Here is a 26,960-nt window from a genome sequence, read left to right on the forward strand (position 1 = left end):
ACCTTCTGTACTCCATAGTCTGCAGACTGTGATGCATCTGCTTCTGTACTCCATAGCATGCAGGCTGTGACACATCTTCTTCGGTACTCCATGGCATGCAGGCTGTGATGCATCTGCTTCTGTACCCCATAGTATGCAGACTGTGATGCATCTGCTTCTGTACACCATAGTATGCAGACTGTGACGCATCACCTTCTGTACTCCATAGTATGCAGGCTGTGACACATCTGCTTCTGTACTCCATAGTCTGCAGGCTGTGACACATCACCTTCTGTACTCCATAGTCTGCAGACTGTGATGCATCTGCTTCTGTACTCCATAGCATGCAGGCTGTGACACATCTGCTTCTGTACTCCATAGTATTCAGACTGTGACGCATCTGCTATTGTACTCCATAGCATGCAGGCTTTGATATATCTGCTTCTGTACCCCATAGTATGCAGACTGTGATGCATCTGCTTCTGTACACCATAGTATGCAGACTGTGACGCATCACCTTCTGTACTCCATAGTATGCAGGCTGTGACACATCTGCTTCTGTACTCCATAGTCTGCAGGCTGTGACACATCACCTTCTGTACTCCATAGTCTGCAGACTGTGATGCATCTGCTTCTGTACTCCATAGCATGCAGGCTGTGACACATCTGCTTCTGTACTCCATAGTCTGCAGACTGTGATGCATCTGCTTCTGTTCTCCATAGTATGCAGACTGTCACACATTTGCTTCTGTACTCCATAGTATGCAGACTGTGATACATTTGCCTCTGTACTCCATAGTATGCAGACTGTGATGCATCTGCTTCTGTACTCCATAGTATGCAGGCTGTGATGCATATACCTCTGTACTCCATAGCATGCAGGGTGTGACACATCTGCTTCTGTGCTCCAAACCATGCAGGCTGTGATGCATCTGCTTCTGTACACCATAGTATGCAGGCTCTGACGCATCTTCTTCGGTACTCCATGGCATGCAGGCTGTGACGCATCTGCTCCAGTGCTGCAATGTATGCACCAGTAACATTTGTTCATGTGCTGCACAGTATGCAGGCAGTGACATCTCTTTCTGCAGCTCATTATGGAGCCCTTATATTTAAGTCGGATAACTGGTTTCATTTCATGGTATATTGCCACTCTCGTTAGCTTTTATATGAGGCGATGATCAGAAAGTCACTGGCCAGTCATACCAGCCTCATGGTTCATGCGACAAACACATATTTGCTGACAAATAACTCAGATCACTTTTAAGTAATGGACATTTAACCAAACATTGAGTAATTTCCTTGATGGTCTTCTAAATAGAGCTCTGAACTATAATATGTGTCTCTTCTGAATAGTGTTGGCCTTTTACAGTTCTCATGTCAGTCCTTAAAATTGGTCTCTCCTCCTCACCCCTTTTTTTCGCAGATGCCCTCCTCTGTCTGTAGTAAGAGCTGCACCCCTGGGTACCGGAAGGCTCTCATAGAAGGAAAGCCCATCTGCTGCTTTGAATGTGTGCCCTGTGCAGAGGGGGAGTTTTCAAACTCTTCTGGTGAGTGAAGACTTTATAACTGATAATATTTGTAGGGCATTAACAAGAATGACTGCATTAAATACAGGAGAGAATCTTTCAGAAGAGGTGCCTTCCGATTACGTGCCTTCAGAGCAAATATTCATGTTATCTGCCCAGCTCGTGAAGTGCTTGTGTGAGCCCTCTGTGCTAGAAAATAATGAATAATTATCGTGGAACTCCGTGGTTCTCAATATAATGTTATAGCTTGTTTTGTCCTACTTAGACAACAGATGCTCCCCTGCCTTTATTGTACAGTCTCAAATTGTTGAAATGTATACCCGACGAACCCAGAGTCAAAAACTAAGCAGCAATTTGCAATGCTTTTGTATTATGTTCTGGGTATATAGCAATTATTGTGGCAAAATGTATACATGGAAAAATCTGTATGAAAGACACCTATGTATTTCTGAAATGGGAACAAATTATAGAGTTTAGAAACAGTACATATTTGCACATTTTCGAAATTGGGAATATTCATACTAGCATGAGAATTATCGGTCATTTTTCAAAATGACTTCTTTTTTACACAATGTCTTTCATTTGGAAGGCAGAAATGCCTTAAAAATCATTAGGTAAAAACAGTTGCTTTACAAATCTAAATTACCCTAAGTCTTTTGATAAAAATGGTACCTCACTTGTGTGGGTAGGCATAGTGCCCACAACAGGAAATGGCTCAAACCCAACGTGAACACACCACATTTTCAAAATGAAATTTTTTTTTTTTTTTTGCAAAGTGTCTAGCTGTAGTTTTTGAACCCTAGCTCTGCCGGCACCTAGGGAAACCTACTGAACATATACATTTGTGAAAACTAGACACCCAGGGGAATCCAGGATGTGGTGACTTGACTGCCTCCCACCAGGTTCTGTTACCCAGAATCCCTTGCAAACCTCAACAATTGACCCAAAAAACAAATTTTCCCCACATTTCTGTGGTGGAAAGTTCTGGAATCTGCGTGGATCCACAAATTTCCACCCACCCCGTGTTCCCCAAAGTCTTACGAGTAAATAGTACCTCACTTGTGTGGGTCAGCCTAGTGTCCGCGACAGGAAACGGCGCAAAACGCAACCTGGTCAAACCTCAATTTTGCAGTGAAAAATGACCCAGTTTTGGCAAAGTGCCTAGCTGTCGTTTTTTAACCATAGGTCTGCCGGGACCTAGGGAAACCTAGCAAATCTATACATTTTTGAAAACTAGACACCCAGGAGAATCCAGGATAGGGTGACTTAGCTGCCTCCCACCAGGTTCTGTTACCCAGATTCCCTTGCAAACCTAAAAAATAGTCCAAAAAAACACATTTTCCCCACATTTCTGTGTTGGAAAGTTTTGGAATCTACGTGGATCCACAAATTTCCACGCACCCCGCATTCCTCAATGTCTTCCGAGAAAAATGGTACCTCAATTGTGTGGGTCAGCCTAGTGCCCGCGACAGGAAAAGGTGCAAAACGCAACGTAGTCACACCTCAATTTCGCAGGGAAATATAAACCTTTTTTGGCAAAGTGCCTAGCTGTAGTTTTTTAACCCTAGCTCTGTCGGCACCTAGGGAAACCTAGCAAACCTATATATTTTTGAAAACTAGACACCCAGGGGAATCCGGTATGGGGTGACTTGACTGCCTCCCACCAGGGTCTGTTGCCCAGAATCCCTCGCAAACCTAAAAAACTGTCCAAAAAAACACAATTTCCCCATATTTCTGTCGTGGAAAGTTCTGGAATCTGCATGGATCCACAAATTTCCACTCACCCCGCGTTACCCAAAGTCTTACAAGAAAAATGGTACCGTACTTGTGCGGGTCGGCCTAGTGCCAGCGATAGGAAATGGCGCAAAACGCAACATGGTCACACCTCAATTTCGCAGTGAAAAATGACCCTTTTTTGGCAAAGTGCCTAGCTGTAGTTTTTTAACCCTAGCTCTGCCGGCACCTTGGGAAACCTAGCAACCCTATACATTTTTGAAAACTAGACACCCAGGGGAATCCGGGATGGGATGACTCGACTGCGTCCCACCAGGGTCTGTTACCCAGAATCCCTCGCAAACCTAAACAATTGTCAAAAAAAACACATTTTCCCCACATTTCTGAGGTGGAAAGTTCTGGAATCTGCGTGGATCCACAAATTTCCACCCACCCCGCATTCCCCAAAGTCTTACAAGAAAAATGGTACCTCACTTGTATGGGTCGGCCTAGTGCCCGTGACAGTAAACGGCACAAAAACGAAACGTGGTCACACCTCAATTTCTCAGTGAAAAATTACCCTTTTTTGGCAAAGTGCCTAGCTATAGTTTGCAAACTCTAGCTCTGCCGGCACCTAGGGAAACCTAGTAAACCTATACATTTTTGAAAACTAGATACCCAGGGGAATCCAGGATGGGGTGACTTGACTGCCTTCCACCAGGGTCTGGTACCCAGAATCCCTTGCAAACCTAAAAAATTGTCCAAAAAAACACATTTTTCTGTGTTGGAAAGTTCTGGAATCTGCGTGGATCCACAAATTTCCACCCACCCCACGTTCCCCAAAGTCTTACGAGAAGAATGGTACCTCACTTGTGTGGGTTGGCCTAGTGCTCGTGACAGGAAACATGCAACGTAGTCACGTCTCAATTTCGCAGTTAAAAATGACCCTTTTTTGGCAAAGTGCCTAGCTATAGTTTGTGAACCCTAGCTCTGCCGGCACCTAAGGAAACTTAGAAAACCTATACATTTTTTAAAACTAGACACCCAGGGGTATCCAGTATGGGGTGTCTTGACTGCCTCCCACCAGGGTCTGTTACCCAGAATCCCTTATAGACCTAAAAAATTGTAAGAAAAACCACATTTTCCCCACATTTCTGTGGTGGAAAGTTCTGGAATCTGCGTGGATTCACAATTTTCCACCCTGCCCGCATTCCCCAAAGTCTTCAGAGAAAAATGGTACCTCACTTGTGTGGGTTGGCCTAGTGCCCGTGACAGGAAACGGTGCAAAATGCAATGTGGTCACATCTCAATTTCGCAGTGAAAAATGACCCTTTTTTGGCAAAGTGCCTAGCTGTAGTTTGTGAACCCTAGCTCTGCCGGCACCTAGGGAAACCTACCAAACCCACACATTTCTGAACTACGTCTTGTGCCCTTGCGTGTCACGGGTACTTGGGCCTCCCACACAAGTGAGGCACCATTTTTTCCGGGAGACCTGGGGGAACACTGGGTGGTGGAAAATTTGTGTGAGCCTGGTGATGCCACAAATTTCCCACACAAAAATGTGTGAAAAAAGTGATTTTTTCAGCTAAAATTGAGGTTTGCAGGGGATTCTGGGTAAGGAAACATTGGGGGATCCACGCAAGCCATACCTCCCTGGAAGCCCCCGGGTGTCTATTTTTCAGAAATGTGTGGGTTTGGTAGGTTTCCCTAGATGGCCGCCGAGTACAGGGCCAAAAACCCAGGTAACCCCACTTGCAAAACCAGGTTGTTTGTTGATAGGCAATTTTGATGTCGCCTCAATACGTTTTGGGCCCCTGCCTTTCGCGGGTACTTGGGCTTTCAACACGAGTGAGGCACCATTTTATCGGGAGACCTGGGGGAACGCTGTGTGGTAGCAAATTTGTGTCAGCCCGGTGATGCCACAACTTTCCCCCACAGAAATGTGTGAAAAAGTGATTTTTTCTTCTAAAATTGAGGTTTTCAGGGGATTCTTGGTAAGGAAACTTTGGGGGATCCACACAAGTCATACCTTCCTGGAATCCTCCGGGAGTCTAGTTTTCAGAAATGTGTGGGTTTGGTAGGTTTCCCTAGATGGTCGCCGAGCACAGTGCCAAAAACCCAGGTGACCCCCCCTTGCAAAACCAGGTTGTTTGGTGATAGGCAATTTTGATGTCGCCTTAATACGTTTTGGGTCCCTGCCTGTCTTGGGTACTTGGACCTCCTACACGTGTGAGGCACCGTTCTTATCGGAAGGCTTTGGGGAACGTGAGGTGGGGGGAATTTTGTGAATCCACGCAGATTCCAGAACTTTCCACAACAGAAATGTAAGGAAAATGTGGGTTTTATTTTTACAAATTTTTAGGTTTGCAAGGGATTCTGGGTACCAGAACCTGGTGAGAGCCAATCAAGTAACCCCATCCTGGATTCCCCTGGGTGTCTAGGTTTCCCTATGTGCCGGTTGCGCTAGGGCCTGAAATTGACAGGTAGGCATATTGCTAAAAACGAATCCGTGCCTAGTCCGTTTCTGCCGCCCTGGGGGGGATATCGGGGGGGTGGGGTTTCCCTGATATGCCCCCAAGGGTGGCAGAAACACTGTGGCTATTTGTTTAGGGGGTGGGGGCAAGGGCATGCACGTTTTGGGCAGGCCCACTCTAATTCAAATTTGCCCCCAAAAAAACCCTGACATCTGGTCAGCTTTTTGCCCGCCCAGGTGGGACACATTGGGGGCCAATGCCCCCATCTGCCCCCCAGGGGGGCTGAAAGTCCAATAGATGCCAGGGAGTTTTTTGGGCAAATTTTAATTAGGGTGGGGGCTTCCCAAAATAGTCATGCCAATGCCCCCACCCTAATTAAAATTTGCCCAAAAAATCCCTGGAGTTTACTGGGCTTTTTGCCCCCCGGGGGGCAGATTGGTGGCTAATGCCCCATCTGCCCCTCGGGGGCAGGAAGGCTGTATTTTTTGCGGGGGAGTGGGTGGGGGCATGGGCATGCCCGTTTTGGACTACCCCACTCTAATTCAAATTTGTCCCAAAAAAAACTCTGGCATCTAGAGGGTTTTTTGCCCCCCCCCCCGGTGGGGCAGATTGGGGGCTGATGCCCCCATTTGTCCCGGGCTAAAAGTCCACTAGATGCCAGGTAGTTTTTTGGGCAACTTTTATTAAGGGTGGGGGCTGCCCAAAACGGGCATGCCAATGCCCCCACCCTAATTAAAATGTGCCCAAAAAATCCCTGGTGTCTACTGGGCTGTTTGCCCCCCGGGCATTTTGGGGGATAATGCCCCCATGTGCCACCCAGGAGGGCAGGAAGGCTGTCATTTTTGCAGGGGAGGGGGTGGGGGCATGGGCATGCCCCCACTCTGATTCAATTTTGCCCCAAACTAACCCTGGCGTCTAGTGGGCTTTTTACCCCCTGGGGGGGCAGAAAGGCAGTAATGGTGGTGGGGGTTGGGGGCATTGGCGTGCCCATTTCGGGCAGCCCCACCCTAAAAAAATGTGCATGAAAAAAAATCCCTGGCGTCAAGTGGGCTTTCTGCCCCCCTGGGGTGGCAGATTGGGGGCTACTGCCCCATCTGCTCCCCAGGGGGGGGCAGAAAGGCTGTAATGGTGGTAGGGGTGGGGGCATAGGCATGCCCTTTTCAGGCAGCCCCCACCCTAAAAAAAAATGGTGCAAAAACATAATCCCTGGCGTTTAGTGGGCTTTCTGCCCCCCGGGGGGCAGATTGGGGGCTACTGCCCCATCTGCCCCCAGGGGGGGCAGAAAGACTAATTTTGGGGCTGGGGGGCTCAGGGCATCGGCATGCCCATTTTGTGCAGCCCCCACCGCTTATTAATACCTGAGAAGAAAATTCCTGGTGTCTAGTGGGCTTTCTACCCCCAGGGGGGCAGATTGGGGGCTACTACCCCCATCTACCCCCCAGGGGGGCAGAAAGGCTATAATGGTGGTGGGGGCATTGGCATGTCCATTTCGGCCAGCCTCCATCCCCCCCAAAAATGGGGCAAAAACATAATCCCTGGCATTTAGTGGGCTTTCTGCCCCCCCTGGGGGGGCATATTGGGGGCTACTGCCCCATATGCCCCCCAGGGGGGGCAGAAACACTGATTTTGTGCTGGGGTGGTGGGGGCATTGGCATGCCCATTTTGGGCAACCCCACCCCTAATGAATAACAATGCAAAATCCCTGGTGTCTAGTGGGCTTTCTACCCCCCCGGGGGGCAGATTGGGGGCTACTGCCCCATCTACCCCCCAGGGGGGGCAGAAAGACTAATGGTGCCCAAAAAAATATGGGTGGAGCAAAGGCCCTTGCCCAAGGGGCCGCTCTCCCCTCCCTGGTGCCTAGCAGGTGGATCCTGAGTTTCTACGTGTTCAGGGGGCTGAGATAGCCCCCTGAGTACGTAGAAACTGAAACTGAAATGAGCCTCTTGGCTCATTTCAGTTTCGGTTTCACTGAAATGACGTCAGCAAGATGTGCGCGCCGATCATCATTTCAGGGAAACCAGGGTGGGGGTCTCGGGAGCTGAGGAAACTCTTCCCCAGCTCCCCAGGCTATTTTAGCTTAAAGGAAATCCCTCTGGTGCCCACACAAGAGGGATTTCTGACGCGATGTTTCATGACGAGCTGGACTCGTCATGAGCACACAACCACTGTGTGCCATGACAAGTCCAGCTCGTCATGAGCATCGTAGGGGTTAATCCATTGTTATTTTGCTCACCACGCCACCCCAGTTCAGACATTACCATATGCAAATCAGTCTTGACCCATGGCCAGATGCAAATAAGTCATGATTAGACAACCCAGAACAAGCGACTTAGAGTACTCTCGGGAATGGTGGGAATCAGAAAAACCTTTTCGTTATTATTCTCATGTCAGTCCAAAACAAGAGTAATCAGAGACACTGTAAAGTTTGAAATGTTTATTTTTAACTACGTGTCCTAAGGAGCAGTACTTTGGCTAACATAAGCAGACAAATGATTAAAAACAAAACCATCAGCATTGTTACAATACCATAGAAAATGAAGGGAGAAATCATATGTCAAATGATAGTGAAAAACAACCACCCTCCCTTGCATATGGCTGGATTCAAACTGGAACGGCATGGTGAGCAAAAAAACAATGGATTTAGGCCCAGATCTCTGTACTGGGGTGAATGTATGAAATGGTTCTGCACTCTGTCCATCAACTGTTGTTTTTGCATTTGTCACCCCGAGTGGGAAGGGTATGCCCAGACGTGGGTCCTGTGCTCTCCATGCCACTGGAATCAAGCTATCCTGGCTGAAGAGGGGTGAAACCCCAAAACCGGTCCTAGGATGCTTGTTTCCAGTCCAGGGAGGACCTGGCTTGGCAGTTCCGGCTGGACTGTAACCATGAGACACAGGGTCAAGACTAATTTGCATATGGCTGGGTTCAAACTGGATCAGCATGGTGAGCAAAAAAAGATGGATTTAGGCCCAGATCTCTGTACTGGGGTGAATGTATGACATTGTTCTGCATTCTGTCCATCAATTGTTGTTTTTGCATTTGTCTCCCCGAGTGGGAAAGGTATGCCCAGACGTGGGTCCCGTGTTCTCCATGCCACTGAAATCAAGCTATCCTGGCTGAAGAGGGGTGAAACCCCAAAACCGGTCCTAGGATGCTTGTTTCCAGTCCAGGGAGGACCTGGCTTGGTAGTTCGGGCTGGACTGTACCCATGAGGCACAGGGTCAAGACTGATTTGCATATGGCTGGGTTCAAACTGGAACGGCATGGTGAGCAAAAGAACGATGAATTTAGGCCCAGATCTCTGTACTGGGGTGAATGTATGACATTGTTCTGCATTCTTTCCATCAACTGTTGTTTTTGCATTTGTCACCACAAGTGGGATGGGTATGCCCAGACTTGGGTCCCGTGCTCTCCATGCCACTGGAATTAAGCTATCCTGGCTGAAGAGGGGTGAAACCCTGAAAACGGTCCGAGGATGCTTGTTTCCAGTCCAGAAAGGACCTGCCTTGGCAGTTCAGGCTGGACTGTACCCATGAGGCACAGGGTCAAGACTGATTTGCATATGGCTGGGTTCAAACTGGAACGGCATGGTGAGCAAAAAAACTATGGATTTAGGCCCATATCTCTGCACTGGGGTGAATGTATGACATTGTTCTGCATTCTGTCCATCAACTATTGTTTTTGCAAATCCAAGCTCATACCACTGACTTGGGAAATCAGGAAGGAATTCAGTGTTTTAGCCAATTTAAAAAGGCATTTGTGGCACTTATACAGGTAATGCAACTTTCGACTAAACTGCTAGCATATATTTAGAGCAAACACAACAAATGATGGGCGTAGTGTTGAAACCTTTCAGCCACTCACCCCCAGTCAAGAGATCTGGGTTTAATCCAGTGTTCATTTGCTCACTATGCCACCCCAGTTTGGACCCAGCCATATGCACATAAGTCTTGACCCTGTTTCTCATGGGAACAGTCCTGCCTGAACTTCCAGGCCAGGTCCTCCCTGGACCAGAAATAAGCATCCTCTGACCGGTTTTAGGGAATTAGCCCGCATCAACCAGGCTAGCTTGAATTCAGTGGCGCAGTCTGTGCTTAATTTGAGCCGGTGCTTTCCGGTGCATCGCACCGTCACCTAATTGTTAGCACCACACTTAGGGCAGTCTGCCACATGGTGTCCATGCTCATGTAATTTAGAGATGAGCAGTAAAATAGTTGTTTTGGAAACAATATACAATAAAATATTGCTAATACCTGCCTCCCCAGCCATTCCTTCAGCTTTGGGGACCCGGAAAAATCTGAACTGTCGCATATACATGCAAGGAAAATGGTTAGTAGTTGTTTTGGCAGTGATGACATGGGCGATAGGTTGTGCAAGCTGCAATTGCCTTCTGGTCAGAGCCCTGGTACTTAATATTTTACAAATTAAGCACTGGGCATAGTGTGCAAGGAACCCATGTCTAGGGATATCCTTGGCCACTTTGGGCAAACACAGCGAACACAACAAGATGATGGACGGAGTGCTGAAACTTTTAAACCACTCACCCCAAGAGCCTATGTTTAGAGGCACAAGCGCCATCTCCTTCCTCAGCTCTCAAGCCAGAGTGGTGCTACTCTGAGTCGAATGGGTCACATTGTGAGGGTGGTGGAAACCTTTGCTCAAGATGATTTGATTTGATTTAAAGATTTATAAAGCGCACGAATGCCCATGGGCGTCTTGGCACTACATAGAAACAGAGAATACCCGGGGATAGCATATATGTGGTGCCAGTATGTGAGACTGATGGGGAGAAAATGGCCCTAATTTCCACATAAGGGCTAATCTTCCACCCACAATCTTTGGAAACCTTTAATGTGTTAGTACCTTTTTGGGGGGACAAGGGGGTCTCAATTGTATCTTGCAAGCTGACTCTTCCAGAAAACAATCAACAAAAGGTTTTAAACTAAATCAGATACTCAACAATGATCCACTATTAGACATATTGAGGCACAGAAAATCTACACTGAAAACTGTAAGCTCTATTTTATTGTGCTTGTAGGGCATTCTTGCATTGACTACTTCCTGATGTTTAACGGTGCAATGAGCCTCGGTTACACACACTCTGACTTTTCCCCTACTAACTAAAGTTTCTGGACAGACGTCCCCCCTGCTACTAACAAACATTTCCTACTGAGTCCTTGTTGGACACTGCATTTCTATCAAAAATAGACATAGCTATCATTTAATGCAAAGATCATAATATGGTCACTACTGAAAATTATGAAACTGTGTGCGAGGCCTTCAGGTATACATTCAAGGTGTTAGTAATGCTAAACACACCGGTGTAATACGACCTAGAAGTCATAGTCTAACTCAGTTGGAAATTGGCCTCTTTGAGTGATTCCCTTAGCAGACGGAAACAATATGCATATGTAACATAAAATTCAGTCCAAGCTACATATATTTTATGAATTTGCAGACAAAGAGATTAGTTATACGGCCAAATATACTGCAGCCAGAACATATGGAGAGACCAAGGGTCCTGGTGAACTCTACTGCGATCGATGTGCCCTAGGCAGACTGAAGATATAGTAACTTGTGTATAATCCTCCCAGGAGACACCTCTGTATGACTTTTCCATGATAGTTAAGCACTTTAGCCAATATTATTCAGAACTATACATCTCCCAAAGTAAACCTATACTGATGAATATTACTCACTACCTTAATGTACTGTAATGTACTGACCATAGCATGCTTGGAGGGTGAACAATGATGAACTCATTGACTCTTGAACAAATCGATAATATCATCAGGGAAAGGACTAATGAATGTGTAACCAGCACAAAAGACGTCTATCCTAACTATTCTAAAGAATATGTAAAAGCAATGCACTCCCACATCAAAACACTCTTTGAAAGCATGGTAGATGTAGTGTCCTCCCCGGCCCGGAGGCATGCAAATGAATTTGCCACACACGGAGCTCTGTCACAGACATCTTTATTCCTCAGCATACGATCATACACTGCAAACTTATTACATCAAAACCATTAGTAACCATACCCTAACAACTCCCAGCAGGTTAAATAATTCCTCTGTCCAGAGCCGCAGGATCCTAGTGCACATAGTCTCAAAATACTACCTCTCCCCCTTTGCTAAATAAAAAGTAGAAACCACAGTCACACCGGATTTCTTCAATAAGTCGTTGCAGCGCATGCACCATTAGACCATATTGAGTGGTATGAGTTAGTTTAGATGATATTCTGATTGGGTACCGATGGTTCAAGTTCTGACTCTTGATATGGAGCGTCAGGTGGGGTCTCCTCATTCACGATTGCAAGAGCTGATAAACATCAAGTGAGGTGCTTAAAGAGTGTTGAGTCCTGGGTGATGAACTTTCTGGAACAATGTGCTATCATCATGTTTACTTTGCATGTCACAATAATCAGAGGATCAACAGCAAATGGAGTACCCACTTTAGCTTCTGTTGGACAAAGACTGAGTCACATTAATTGAAGACTGTTTTCTGAGCTTGTTGGCACCGATCGGCATAGATCTTCATTGTTTATGCTTTTGAGCAGTGCCCGTGACACAAACCTCATTGCCATTCTGTGATCGGTCTGCTGTCCACTTTGGTAGTTTGGTTCCAATGGCTCTTCCAGCTAGCAAGATGGCAGGATTCCCACAAGTTGTGTAGTTAGGAGTTGAGCAATAAGCAAGGATGGCTTGACACAGGGCCTGATTGGGCTCGATTCCCCCCATTGCTGCTCACTGAATTAACCTTTTAAGGGTAATCATGAATCGTTCCACAACACCATTGGCTTGAAGCCACTGAGGTGTACACTTCTGATGCTTGCCACAGAGTCAGACCAGAAACTCTTTGAATGCTACTAAACGATGGACCATTTTGAGATTTAAGAATGGCTGGGGCACCTCGTGCTGCCATGATGTAACTCAGCAACTCGATGAACTTGCCATGAATTATTGATGACAACACCTCTAGTAAAGGAAAGCATGAACACTCATCAATGACTATCATAAGATGATGTCCATTTCCTAAGGGCCCAAAGAAATCAACTGCAACTCATTCCCAGGCATATGCAGGAAGGTCCGCCATTGTCAATGGATTCTGCGTGACTTTGGGGGAAAGGCAGTTGCAAAGATAGCACTCTTTTAGTTACCTCCCAAATTGCTCATCGAGGCCTGGAAACCAAACTCGATCTCACAAAGCTCCCTTGGTGGCTACAATGACACAATGTCCTTCATAGGCTAAATCAATACATTTCTGCCTTTGACTCTCAAGTATTACATCTCAATATAACACTTTCATTGGTAACAGAGAGTTCATCCTGTACATTTTTAAATTTTTTTAACTCAACATCGTCAACAATGATGCAAGTACTTTTCTTCCATGATTGAATCAAAATGATGGTTTTAAGTATAAGCATGATCTCATTTGCATTGGTAGCAGCAATAATCTGTTCAATAGATAGCGCTGTTGGCCTGCTTGACCTCACAATCAAATTGATGTACTCCTCAACAGCTTTGGATGTCGAACTTTGTCAATGTAGAGGTACTTGTTAAAAGTATTCAGCAGGGATCTGATCTTTACCCAGCTTGTGTACAATTGCATACTCGTACTCTTGCAGTCACAATCCCCACTTCTCAGTGCGGGCAGAGATCTTGGCTTTCGGCTTTCTAAAAATAGTGAGCAGTGCTTGTTGTTATGTAATGATAGTGAACAGTTTTCCAAATTGAAACACATGAAAATATTTGCAGGCCAACACTACAGTCAGCCCTCCTTCTCGGGTTGAGAATAGGCTTGTCTTCTGTAAGTCAGCCTTCGACTGGCAAAGGCCAGAGTGAGTCTCTCAACATTGGAATGACAATTATGTTGCACAAGGATTTCCCACAGTCCCACCAGACTTGCATCTACTGTGATCAGTGGGGCAGATTTACAGGTCCCTTGCAACACTTTTGCGCTACTGTTGTGTCACTTTTGTGATGCAAGGGCCGCATATAAAATGCTGCAAATTTACAACGTGGCGCATCTAGGGACATGCGTCACATTGTAAAGCCCTGTGGGACATTATACCTGCATCAGATATTATGTATGCAGGGTGGGAGTTCCATGCAGTAAAGCCTCGTAAAAGTAAGGCAGTGAAATCTACAAGATTTCATTTCGTCACTTTTAGGACGCCGCTGCGTCAAAACCTTACGCCTGCTTGAAGCAGGCATAAGGATTGATGCAGTGTACTGGGAATAGGCTGCAACATGCATATCTTCAGTTTCATCATGCTTGCGATACGACTCCAGCAATGCCTGACTTTTCCACCAACAGTTGCATCAGAATTTGTGACGCATCTGTCAATCCTTTCACCATAGTGCGCCGTATTGTAAATAAGGCGCAACTTTGGTGGCGTAAGGGTTTCTCACGCAGATGCAGGGAAACTGACGCATCTGCAGATGCGTAAGATTCTTGTAACTCTACACCTCAGTATTTATCATGGGGTTCATTTAGGTGATTTCAGTTGAGGGAAGAGGTGTGGCGCTGCGGCCAGGGTGACTGACACCAGTCACTGGGGCTCACGGTTCGATCCTCAGCACCAGTGGCAGGCAAGCCCAGCACCATGTGACTCTGGGCAATAGCTCGCTGAAACTTCCCGACGGCCCCCAGCGCCGGGATGCCCCCGGGTAGCTGTGCGCTTTACAAATACTGTTTTTAAAAAAAAAATTAATTAAATGCTTTGGCTCGGAATACAGTTACAGACTTGGGGTCTGAGAACTGTCTCAAAGTACACTTGTTCTAAGCACCATCATATACATTTCTTTAAGCGTCAAAAAACAATTTTGGGAAAAGGAATGCAAGGGTAGTCTTGGAGCCATAAAGTAGGCCACCTGGAAACAAATACAGGTAAACCTTGACCTTGCGTGGACACAATGGTGACTAGTGGGTAACCTATCCAGATGCCCGGCATGAGGAGCACATGATGACTGCATGCACTCTGTGGGCTATGTTCTGATTGTTTGAGTGTTCCTTCCTTCATGTGGCATCTAACTTTATGGTGTTTTTAGGAATGCATGCACCTCTCTGCCCGAATGGTGTTTTACTGGTGCCAGTCTCCCTGGACCACTATTGGTGTCACTGCCTATCTGTGGGCTTGATCTAGGTTTTTCCTGTTGGCATGCTTGTCTACAAGCTACGTTTCAGCACACCTGTGATCTGTTGAGCAGTTGACTCAGGCCTAATTCCCAGTGCCTGTCTGACCACGTATTTCTGCCTCAGGTCTGATGGAGAGGTCAACAGTGATGCAATCATGTTTTTACATACAAATAAATCACTGCGTATATCAACACTGACTTTTCAATATTAACACAATGACGGGAACTGACTCACAATTTGAGAGTGACTTTGGCTGTTATAATTGAGGGTTATCAGTCCCATGTCAGCAGCCGTGGAAAAACTGAGTAGCCATTCACTGCATGAACTTCCTTGAAGAACATGAATTGACACTTGCATTGATGTTGTTTCCTGCATGGTTGCTGTGAACGACTCTTGACTCTGCAAGGGTTTGATAGCAGCCCACATGAATACATTTGTGTTTAACAGGTCAAGAGTATCCCTGGGCAGTGAACTTCTCTCAGTTTGTGGAAGTTACGGAGTGTTCTGCACTTCGAGCTCTGCGGAGCTTGAGGAGAATAGAAAACTGCATTCCGCGTAGTGCAGCAGAAGTTTTTTCCACGCTCACCTTCTCGAACGGTAAGTGCACGAGCACGAGCTGCCAATCGGGTAGAATTTCTACCCGAATGGTAGGAAGACCAGCGTGAATGGCAATTCGCACAGCACTCCGCCACTTGCGGAACTTCACAGAGTTTTTTGTCACTTCTGGGAGTTTTGTGTAGCAAAACTCCGCAAACTACTCCCAGGCCTGGTCGAGACTTGGCACAGTAGACAGGCTGTTAATCTTTTCAACAGGCATGACGCCAATCAATGCACCACTGTCGATAATAAAGGTTATGGGGCAACCGTTGACCTTTATTGTAATCTTGGTGCATTGTCCAAATTAATTCTGTTGTTTCTTTGTTGGTTTATCTTTGTTGGTTTATCTTTGTTGGTTTATCTTTATTCTTTGCAAGCAGCCAAACCTTCTTGTGCATATCGTTCTTTGCTCACTGCCAGTATCTCACATTCATCTTCCTCATTGGTGCTCAATAGTAATGTTGAAGAGCATTTGTAAGATAAGCTTGATGACAAACAACTTTGTCTGGTTTCTACTTTTCATAACTGGTGTTACTTTTGTCCTTGTGGGTATGGCAAGAATGCTTCTGGAATCATCTGGCATCCATTTTCTCCTCTTGATGTGGCATAGTTGATTTCTCTTTTGCCTCGCAAACTGTTTAGAAGTGTTTTTCTTTTTTGTGACCTTTGTATGTCTGTTTATCGGCTGGACATTTAACTTCATGAGGAAACAAAAACTCACATTGAAAACACAACTTGTCAGGTCTAAAAGTATTCTGAGACAAGTTCATTCTTTTCCCATTGACCATATTCACTCAGCCTTGCTGCAGGAAATGTCCATCTTGTGTGCGCTGTACCTCAAGATATTTGCTGTGTTTGTTTTTGTAAACAATTAGTAAATTGCCTGTGTTCCCCCTTGTAAGATGGTTGAATGGCCATAGCCTGCGTAGGTCAATACCATTCAGATGCATGGTAGGCCTTGGTGGTGAACTGCGCTGTGTTCACAGAGTTTGCAGAGCTTTTAGCACTCCATTCTTCACAGAACTCACAGAGTACTGCCAGTGGCATAACAAAAGTTGAGGGAGCCCCCATGCATGGTACGTGGGGGGCCCTGCTCCAGATTTATTCTGGGGCTGTCAGGCCTGAGTACTGTACTGAGAGGGCCCCCCTGCTGCTTGGTGCCCCTCTACAGTTTCAGGCCACCCGTACTGCGGAGGTTGTGGGGGCCTGTGTTACTCCCCTGAGTACTGCTCGCTCACCGAGTACCACTCATTTGTGGAGTTCCGCTCACGCCCTCTCATCAATGTTAAGTTGGCTAGCGTAAGTGAGGAAAATCCAATGCTCTACCACTGCCAAGTGAGATTTCTCTATGCGGGCAGGTGGAGATGTTTGCTACCGGTCACACTGAGCATCTTATGTTAGTGTTGAGGAAGCTTCTGCTCAAGTACAACAATTTGAGTGACGGAAAGAATCAGCACCCTCAAACGCTTCACTTAATGCCATCTGCGCTGATTTTACAGCAGGGGAAAACCAGATTGAACAAAAAATGTGCGTGAACAGTATGAGGTAATGCACTCTACCGCTTGTGGAACTCACCGTAGCGCAGTGGAAATTTGATGTCACTGTGAAGATTTGCATAGTGGAACTCTGAGAACAATGGCCAGGCCTAATGCATGGGCAGATCATTTATACAGTTACTCTATCCGTGGATTGTGTCTGCAAGACAGCGTATTTGATCGCTTATTAAGGCGAAGATCTCCCAGTTGGGGATCGAAGGCATTCATCCTTCTGACCTTCTATAAACTACTGTTACATATTGATTTGACTTGACACAGATTGGATGATAGATTTCCGGTGTTTGATTACTGAACCCGGTATTTGAACTAACGCAGAGGACTATTAAATCGGTGTGTGTAATTTGAAAAGCCCTGAAGAAGATCTGTTGGCGATGTACCGAATTGAACGAAACACGTTGGCTGCTTGGCTGCTTTTTCATGAAACTTCATTTGAAATTGAAAATAAAGGACTGAAAGAAATATTTAAAAGACTGAATAAGTTATTTTTGTTCAAGTGCACTGCTCTATATGTAAAGTGACCACATTAAGTAAAGGACTGACCCAGCAATATTATCCTAGTATGACTGCCCTTAACTTGAAGTGGTAGATGAATCCAGACAGAGAATTAATAGAGAGAGAATAGATAACAGTATTGATACAAGTAAAGAGTAACTAGGAAACAACAATACACAAGATTTAACTAACTGCACCAAGCAACTCTAGCACCTGCTAGGATTGCCCATATATTTCCGGCAACGAATGACCAATGCTCTAAATGGAAAACTCCAGGGGAAGACTTCCATCATATGGGATGTAAATGTGACTGTATGCATGAATATTGGAAAGAGATTATTAAACGGAAAGCCACAATGACAGGAGGTAAAATGATGTGTTCACCATTCATGTGTCTGTTGTGGTTAATGATGTGCACTAAAAAGAACAAACAGATATGTAAATTCATTAACCTTGCTTTATCATCTGCCGAAATAAACTTTGAACTGAACTGGAAGGCTAATGAGCCACCAAGCTTGGAATCCTGGCAATCAGACTTGAGCAAGTAGACTAGGACTGAATTAGACCTGTCATTCTTAGAGTGTTCTTCTCCCAAACCTTTTACCTGCTCACCTCCACTTTTTGCTGTATCATTTTGTTGGCCTTAGGACTCCGAGCACTTTACCACTGCTAACCAGTGCTAAAGTGCATGTGCTTCTCACCTAAACTGGTGACATTGGTGTATACCTGATTGGCATATTTTATTTTGTTCACTTATAAGTCGCTTGTAAAGTGGTAGGCCACATACCCACGTCCTGTAATCTAAATGCTGCTAGTGGTTCCTGCATATATATATAGAAAAGGGGTATCACGGAAAAAATACGTACAATTATTCATAGAGAGAGCACATTTAATTACCCTTTCAGAATTATTAAATAATAATAGCATACATCTGGCATCATTTACAGTATATCACAAGGAAACAGGCGTTTATACAAAGAAAGATACAGACACATATATAACATACCATCAATACAATATATAACAACAGACAATTAACCCAAAAGAAAACATTTTTATGGGAGTGTCCCCTTAAGAGGTATCAGGCGGACCACTCGGAGGTAGTCAAACTGAATAATAGGGAACACAAGCAATGTGGGCAAATATAACCCGAACTTTGTAACATGTGTCCCAGCGACAGTCTGTAAATCACTGAAACTCAAGTGACTCCTCCATTCAATATCTGTCGACGTGACCACGTTTCAGCCACAATGAACTTCAGGCCTCTTCAGGACAGGGGTTAAATGGCAACTAAAAAAAAAAAAATAAAAAAAAAAAATGTATATATATATATATATAAGAGGGGGGTTGCCAATAAAATATTTACAATAATATAGAACTAAGGGTGGTTACCAAGTCGTGCGCACAAGCCCAATAGCCAACAAAAAAACAGATAACACCCTGTATGCCAACGTGATTTATAAAGAGAAGAAAGTGATAAATATTAGTCATGCAACGCAAGGTGCCTGGGAATATCTAATAACAACCCTAACCTTAGTGTCAACAGACATTAATAAAGTGTAGGCCAAACTTCCAATGAAATCTCTTATATAGCCACCATCCTTGCGTGCTGTATATGTGTGCCCAATAAGAAACCTTATATCCCTACTCATACAGAACATGGATACACTTACATGTATCTTCCAAATTTAGATCCAAAAGTAAACTCACTCGCAATTGATGGGAGCGTTCTGTAATGGAGGTCAAAAAGGAGCAACAACGTGTCAGCAACGCTGCTGGGGGGGAAAATATAAAGTCCACAGGGCATACTATCGTGACAAACATCAAAATGCACCTACCTAGTGGTGACTTAATTGCGCTTCAAAATTATGCCTACGGCAGAGATCGAAACACCGTTTCACCGACTGATTCGCACTTCGTCACTAAGCCTTCGTCAAAGCTCAAAGCACCGTATCGCCAACAGATTCTGAAATAGGAATGGAGACAGCTATTTCAATGTGCTCCGTTTTTTACTAAGCCTATCTAAGACGATCTGTCCAGGGAGAGGGGGGCACTTACTAGGTCGAACACGGGCAGTCTATAGACTCGAATCCTCAAAGTAACGCCAATCCACACACACGCGGGTTCCGAAGTAACGGAGCCAGACGCGTCCGACCCGGAACTAAATACTCGCGCTGTACATGGGTCCCTCCCGCTGCCAACGAAAACATGGATATGGAGATAGGACTGCAAGGCATCTAAGGCTCATAGCGATCTCGGGTGTTCGAGTTCCATGAGTTGTAGGTAAACTCCTTAGATTATGTTCAATCATAGGACAAAGATATATCCAGGCACATACAGAGAAAGTCTATTTAAACTAACTTTAAAACTAACGCCACCATAGCGCAAGGAATCTCAGGCTCATAGGAATCTCGTGTCTTCGAGTTCCATAAGTAGGGAACGAACACGGGGCACCAATATACACAAAACCATTCAATAAAGATATATTGAAATAACGACACCGTAGCAAAAAGAATTCTCAGCTACATTCATTACAACTACTCACTCAGTCCCTCAAAAAAAGAAAGAAAGAAGAGGAAATTTATGAGTGGGCATTGTGAGCACAACACGGTAACACACCAAGGAAATCCCACCACTCACTAATATACAAAGAATCTGTATAATATATACAGTTACACTGAACAAATCTCTTTACAAAAAAATCTAAGTACATAGCCACAAATGAGGGGAGAAGCGCCCTACAGGTGGCTCATCAGTCTGGTACAGCAAGGTCATATAACGGTCAGTTTATAGTTTTGGCCAAGATAAACTTACATACAGAACCTTACGAAAGCAAGAGTCCCCTTAGACAATTATATAGCACATCCAGTCAGAAATTGCCTAGGGAAAATCAAATCTAAGTAGGATTAATTTCCAATCAACGACCAAACCTCATCGCGGTCATTGAGCCCCCTACTACTAGAGGTCTGAAATCTTTCAATAAGACGTGCTTCTAGAGTATTCAGTTTTTTCTGTAGTAGTATTTTAGTGGTAGCCTTCACTATTGCAAGGACAGTCCACTCCAGCTCGTTTTCACCATGTTCTTTTTCCAAAAAGTGTTGGACCATGGGAGCCCCCAAGGTCTTGCACCGAATGCGGGATTTGTGTTGGATAATCCGCATTTTGACTGCTTGTGTGGTCTGTCCTATATAAGAACACCCACACGGACATGTTACGCAATATACGACATTTTTCGTATTGCAATTTGAAAACATCATCTGTCTATGTATTTTACCATGAATCGTGACTGTTTTGGAATCCTTGGTATGTACACATACAGCACAATTGTTACACTTGAAGTGTCCTACAATTTTAGGTAACCCCAGTAGACCTCTAGTATCTGTGGGCATAGGTGCTTGCCTGGAAGCTTTAACAAGCTGGTTTCTCAAGTTCCTACCGCGCCTGAAGGCGAACAGTGGCTTGGGAATATTTAGATGGTCCAGTAATCTCAAGTTCCTCAAGATAATCTGTTTGACTTTGTTGGCTTTCGGGCTGAAGGTCAATACACATACCAATTGTTCTGTGTCCTTTTTAGTTTTAGGTGTAAGGAGATTTTCCCGGGGTGTGTACCACGCCCGTTTAAGTGCTCCCTTTACCAATCGCTTGGGGTAACCTCTATTTACCAATTTTTCTTGTAGATTTTTTGCATTCCTGAAGTAGTCGTGTTTTTCTGTGCAGTTCCGTCGTACCCTCAGGAACTGCCCGTAAGGCAAGTTGTCCCTGAGGTTACGCGGGTGTCCGGATGAATAGTCTAATAAAGTATTTCTATCAGTAGGCTTAGTGAATAAATCCACTTCCAACTTGCCGTTTCTAGCAATAATCCATACGTCCAGAAAGTTAATGCGTATATTGCTCACATTTTTGGTAAATTTGAGGTCAGGAGTACGGTTATTGAGCCATATGTGGAATAGTTCTAGTTCTTCATGCGTGCCCTTCCATACCATAAATACATCGTCAATGAAGCGTACCCACTCATGGATGTGCTCCCTGAATGGGGTCTCCTCATTGAAGATGTACCTATTTTCAAAGAAATCCATCACCAGATTAGCGATTTCGGGGGCAAAACAACATCCCATCCCTACACCTTTAACTTGCAAAAACAAATCGGATTTAAAGGCAAAGAAATTGTTTTTCAAACAGAGAGTGGCCAATTCAAGAAGGAATTCTGAAGGAACTTGGTGAGGTCTCTGTCTAGTGTCCAATACATGTCTCATCACCAGTAGTGCTTCATCTTGTGGTATATTCGTGTAGAGACTCTCGATGTCCAAGGAGACCAGCAACTGTTGGTCTCCATCGAACTCCGAGAGCTCCACTTTAGAGATGAGGTCCATTGTATCTCTCACGTAAGCTTTCGTTAACGGGACGAATGGCTTAAGGAACACATCAATGTATTTTGCTAGTGGTTCCAAAATTGAACCACAAGCGGCAATAATGGGTCTACCTGGGGGTTTGGAAGCATCTTTATGTATTTTTGGTAATACATATATATTTGGTATTTTCTGTTCGGTGACATTTAGAAACTCGTATTCCTTTTGACATAGATATCCTGCTTCCATAGCTTCTGTAGTTAAATGTAAGATTTGGGCTTTTAATCTAGCTGTGGGGTTGTCATTTATCGGTCGATAGTGCTCTCTGTTACTTAACTGCTTATTAATTTCCTCATCATAGTTTTTTGCATCCCAAAGAACTATTCCTCCGCCCTTATCCGCTGGCTTAATAACCGTAAGGGGGTTGCTAGCTAGTTCTTGTAGCGCCAGTTGTTCTTGTTTATTAAAGTTAGATCTGAACGCAATATGTTTAGCGTTCAACAGATCTATTTCGCGCAAGGTTTGATCTTCAAAGAACAAAATTTCTTCAGGCATGGCTAAGCGTTGTGGGCAAAACGTGGACTTCTTTTTGAGGCCACTAAAGTTTCTTTCATTGCTCTCATTATATTCTGCAAAAAAGATTTTCAATCTAATTTTCCTGAGGAAATGTAATACTTCAGTTTTGGTATCTACAGGGTCTTGCATAACTGTAGGTACAAACGACAACCCTTTACGGAGAACTGCAGTTTCTACATCAGACAAAGGGTGTTGAGACAAATTATATATAGGCATTAACTCCAGACTCGTATTAATGTGACTCTCATTGTGATTCATCGTCTGTACACTCTCTGACGTGTCCTGAAGAATCCCTGCTCTTGATTCTGTGGCATCGGAGTGCCCCATCCTCTTCGAAACCCGCGGCCCCTGGGCCTGCCTCTGTCTAAAAAAGGGGGTGGGTGTTGGTAAGACTGAGGATATTGATAATAGGGCTGGTACGTCGGGTAGGTTTGGGCGGGGGTACCTTCTCCTGATTCTGAGTCAGATGAAGAAGTGGAGAAGGTTACAAATTTGGTACGGGATCTGCCTCTATATTGTAAATTGAGGTTACTTGGATTATTGTTTTTGAAGAAATCCTCTTTTAAATATGGATACACCCACTCTAGTTTGTAATTCTTGATGTCTTTCACTACTTTAGTAGTTTTCAAATTAACTGTGTGGGTTTTGAAATCCGCCAATGTTTTTTCGATAGTTTCTAACAGTGATTTTGCATCTGTTATAGTTGTATCGTCTCCAATTTCTTCTTCTAATCTCTTAATTTCCTTAAGTTCCTCTTCACTAATCCTTAAAGCAGTTTGGATAGATAACACAATCCAATCCCGGGAACACTTAGTTCCTACCCCACTAAAATCAACCAAGTAAGTTTTGTCGTTTATGAAAATCACAGGAATATTTTTGACCTGCAAGCCTGCAGGTATGGTGTTGGATTTTAGATATTCCAGTAATACTTGTGCATGTAGTTGCGTCCTAGTGTTCTTTTTTCTAAGTTGGATCAACCGTTCACCTTTGTCTGAACTCAAGTTGGTTAATCCAGCAGTATCTACTCCCAACAGTGATGGTATCTGCTTCAGTTTGTTAATGTCCTCCTCTGAATAACTCACCATATAGGGCTCAGACATCCTCAACAATAATGGCTAAAACACAGCACAAATTATACATCAACATTCACTTAACACAAAAAGTGACATATAACAATTTTAACAAAGAAGAAAAAAATCTGTCTCTCAATTGCAAGACGTCGTACCTGTGAAAACAAGTGTATAACTTACTATCCACATCCAATGTGTTATAATTTGAGACGAACCTCACACTTAACAAAGTGTAACAAAACTGATCAAGAACAACAGGGCTATACCCAAATCACCCTATGATACCTGGGTATAAGGGACAATATATATATATAGAAAAGGGGTATCACGGAAAAAATACGTACAATTATTCATAGAGAGAGCACATTTAATTACCCTTTCAGAATTATTAAATAATAATAGCATACATCTGGCATCATTTACAGTATATCACAATGAAACAGGCGTTTATACAAAGAAAGATACAGACACATATATAACATACCATCAATACAATATATAACAACAGACAATTAACCCAAAAGAAAACATTTTTATGGGAGTGTCCCCTTAAGAGGTATCAGGCGGACCACTCGGAGGTAGTCAAACTGAATAATAGGGAACACAAGCAATGTGGGCAAATATAACCCGAACTTTGTAACATGTGTCCCAGCGACAGTCTGTAAATCACTGAAACTCAAGTGACTCCTCCATTCAATATCTGTCGACGTGACCACGTTTCAGCCACAATGAACTTCAGGCCTCTTCAGGACAGGGGTTAAATGGCAACTAGTGGTTCCTGCAGCAATGGTTTTGCCACCCAAACAACTAGCCTTTTAAACCTGTATCTGACCTGCCATTGCTAGGCCTATGTGTGCAGTTAACTGCCACTTCGACATGGCAGTAAAAATCACTTGCCAAGCCTTAAACTCCTCTTTTATTGCACATAAGCCCCCTTCCCCTAAGGTAGGCCCTAGGTAGCCCTATGGGCAGGGTGCTGTGTAAATACAAGTTATGACATATACCTTTTTGTTTGACATGTCATAGTAATGACAAACAGCAAAATAAGTTTTTACTCTTGTGAGAACTACTCCTCTCATATTCCTTAAAATATTTTTAATATGTAATTCCTGATTGGAAAGGAGTAGTTAAATCAAGATTCATATCTTTGGAGTGCTAATGATAAATCCTCTTTACTGGTAAAGCTGGATTTAACATTACTGTTTTAGAAATTGCATTTTTTTAAAAAGAGCACATGTCTCTGCCCTTACTAATCTCTGTGCCTTTCATCCTGTCTCCAATACACATCTGGGATTGGTGATAGTCAGACTTTATGCATTCCCTCTAGACTGCCAGAAACACCGGGTGGGAGTGACAGAGAACGCCTCTGCATTCTGATAGCCTTCCTGGGCAGGAAGGGCTATGGGGAGCTGAGGCTTGCAGCTGAATAGGTAGGGTCATGTGTCTAACCCAAAGGGCTGATTACCCACTACAAATTGCCTGGCTGACAAGGCTAGGAATGAAAGGGGACCTGTGCAATTTGAGGCCTTGCTTTAAAGTTATCCCCACTTCAAAGGAACTTTTGGATAGAAGTACTGGGGCTCTGACCGTACCAAGACAGTGCACTACTGGAACTGTGAAGAACTATGCCATGAGTAAGTACTGCTGTACTATAAGGATTGCACACTGGCACTGACCCTTCTGATAGCCACCTTTTGGAGGGGAAAACATCCACTTGCAGGCAGGTGTAGTTACTCAACTAATCCACCTGCAATTGTCTCTCTCTGCCTTGTTGCTGAGTTCTTGAATGGCAAATATAAATCCATCTTGTCAAATTTGCACATAATGAATGTAGATTCTATAATATGGATGCGTATTTATAAATCATAAACAGCATTTTGAACAATGGAGTGAGCAAAAACCTTTTGCAAACCTGATCTTGTTACTTGATTTGGGGGTTGTGCAGCTTTACCTTAATCCATGGCACTCTCAGTCACACATGTATTTTTTATTTATTCCATTAATATTTGCAAAGTTAACTTTAGCTTATATGAAAATCATATGGTCGCTCAGAGTTCACCTGTGAGTTCTAGAGACTTATCCTTCAATAACAAACCATTATTATAGAGCAGACAGTGGCTTAATTAATGATACTATTTCTATTACAAATGGGACACATGTTGTTTTCTTTTAGACATGGAAAACTGCTTGGAATGCTCCGATGACCAGTGGCCCAATAAGAGGAAGGACGGCTGCACGCAGAGGGATATTGTGCATCTTTCATACACTGATGGACTTGGTGTGAGTTTAGTCTCCATATCTATTTGTTGCTCCATAGTCACAGCTGGAGTGTTGGGAATCTTTCTCAGATACCGGGACACACCAATAGTCAAAGCCAATAACCGAGATCTCAGCTACACCCTGCTTGTCTCTCTAATGTTGGCCTTTCTCTGCTCCCTCCTATTCATCGGACGCCCTACCTCATGGACCTGCCTGATCCAACAAGGGGCATTTGGGATTATTTTTACTGTTGCTGTATCTTGTGTATTAGCAAAAACCATCACTGTTGTAATTGCCTTTAATGCCACAAAGCCAGGCAGCAGCTTAAGCAGATGGCTGGGATCCCGAGTATCTGCCTCTATGGTCCTCCTGTGCACGATAGGTCAACTAGTAATTTGTGTCACTTGGCTGCTCACCTTACCACCTCATCCAGACACTGACACTCAGTCTGAAACTGGCAAGATGGTCCTATTGTGTGCCCAGGGTTCTACCACTGCCTTCTACAGTCTGATTGGATACATGGGCCTGTTGGCCTTTATGAGCTTTATCGTGGCCTTCCTAGCCCGGGACCTGCCTGATAGATTCAATGAAGCCAAGTTCATCACATTCAGCATGCTGGTGTTCTGCAGTGTCTGGGTGTCTTTCCTCCCAGCCTACCTCAGTACTAAGGGCAGGTACATGGTGGCTGTGGAGATCTTTGCTATCTTGGCTTCCAGCGCTGGACTGCTTGGCTGTATATTCTTTCCCAAGTGTTACATTATTCTGCTCAGACCAAATTTAAACGCAAGAGAAAATTTGTTGGATAGGAGCAATTTATAGCAAGAAAACGTTTTAATGTGACTTTTTAAGCTGCAGTTTAGTTTTTTTTCAAATAAGTGTTGGCAGAACTTTAAAATACTTTGTACAACAAGGTAGGAATTTATATGCAATGAATTCCCATAAGTTAAAACAAAATGTTGCTGCAAGATTACTACAATATCAATATGCATTTTGAATTCTTTAATGTGAACTCATCTGTATTTTGTTAGTATAATATCAGAATGTTTGTGATTCTCACTGTCAGTATCTTTAAGTCTTGTGCTTTGTCTCCAAACTCAATATTATTATACTGCAGTATGTATGGATTTTAGTCTGACATTTAAAGGTTGAAATGTGGTGACCCCACCCCCACTTGCAGCATTTCAAACACTGATCACTGAAGAATGATTTAGCAAACGTGTCTTCTGAT

The 26,960-nt window shown here is 44.1% G+C and overlaps 1 protein-coding gene across 1 annotated transcript; it reads left to right on the plus strand.

The window, feature by feature from the left end:
* The first annotated feature begins 1,405 nt into the window (after window positions 1–1,405).
* Window positions 1,406–26,551, plus strand: LOC146863715 (vomeronasal type-2 receptor 26-like). The gene is made up of 2 exons (XM_085640672.1): window positions 1,406–1,529; window positions 25,647–26,551. Exons 1-2 carry the CDS (start codon window positions 1,406–1,408, stop codon window positions 26,549–26,551), a joined length of 1,029 nt encoding a protein of 342 aa, XP_085496798.1.
* The last annotated feature ends 409 nt before the right edge of the window (window positions 26,552–26,960 follow it).

The sequence above is a fragment of the Triturus cristatus genome, chromosome 2_1 (assembly GCF_964204655.1).
Source record: "Triturus cristatus chromosome 2_1, aTriCri1.1, whole genome shotgun sequence".
Lineage (NCBI taxonomy): Eukaryota > Metazoa > Chordata > Amphibia > Caudata > Salamandridae > Triturus > Triturus cristatus.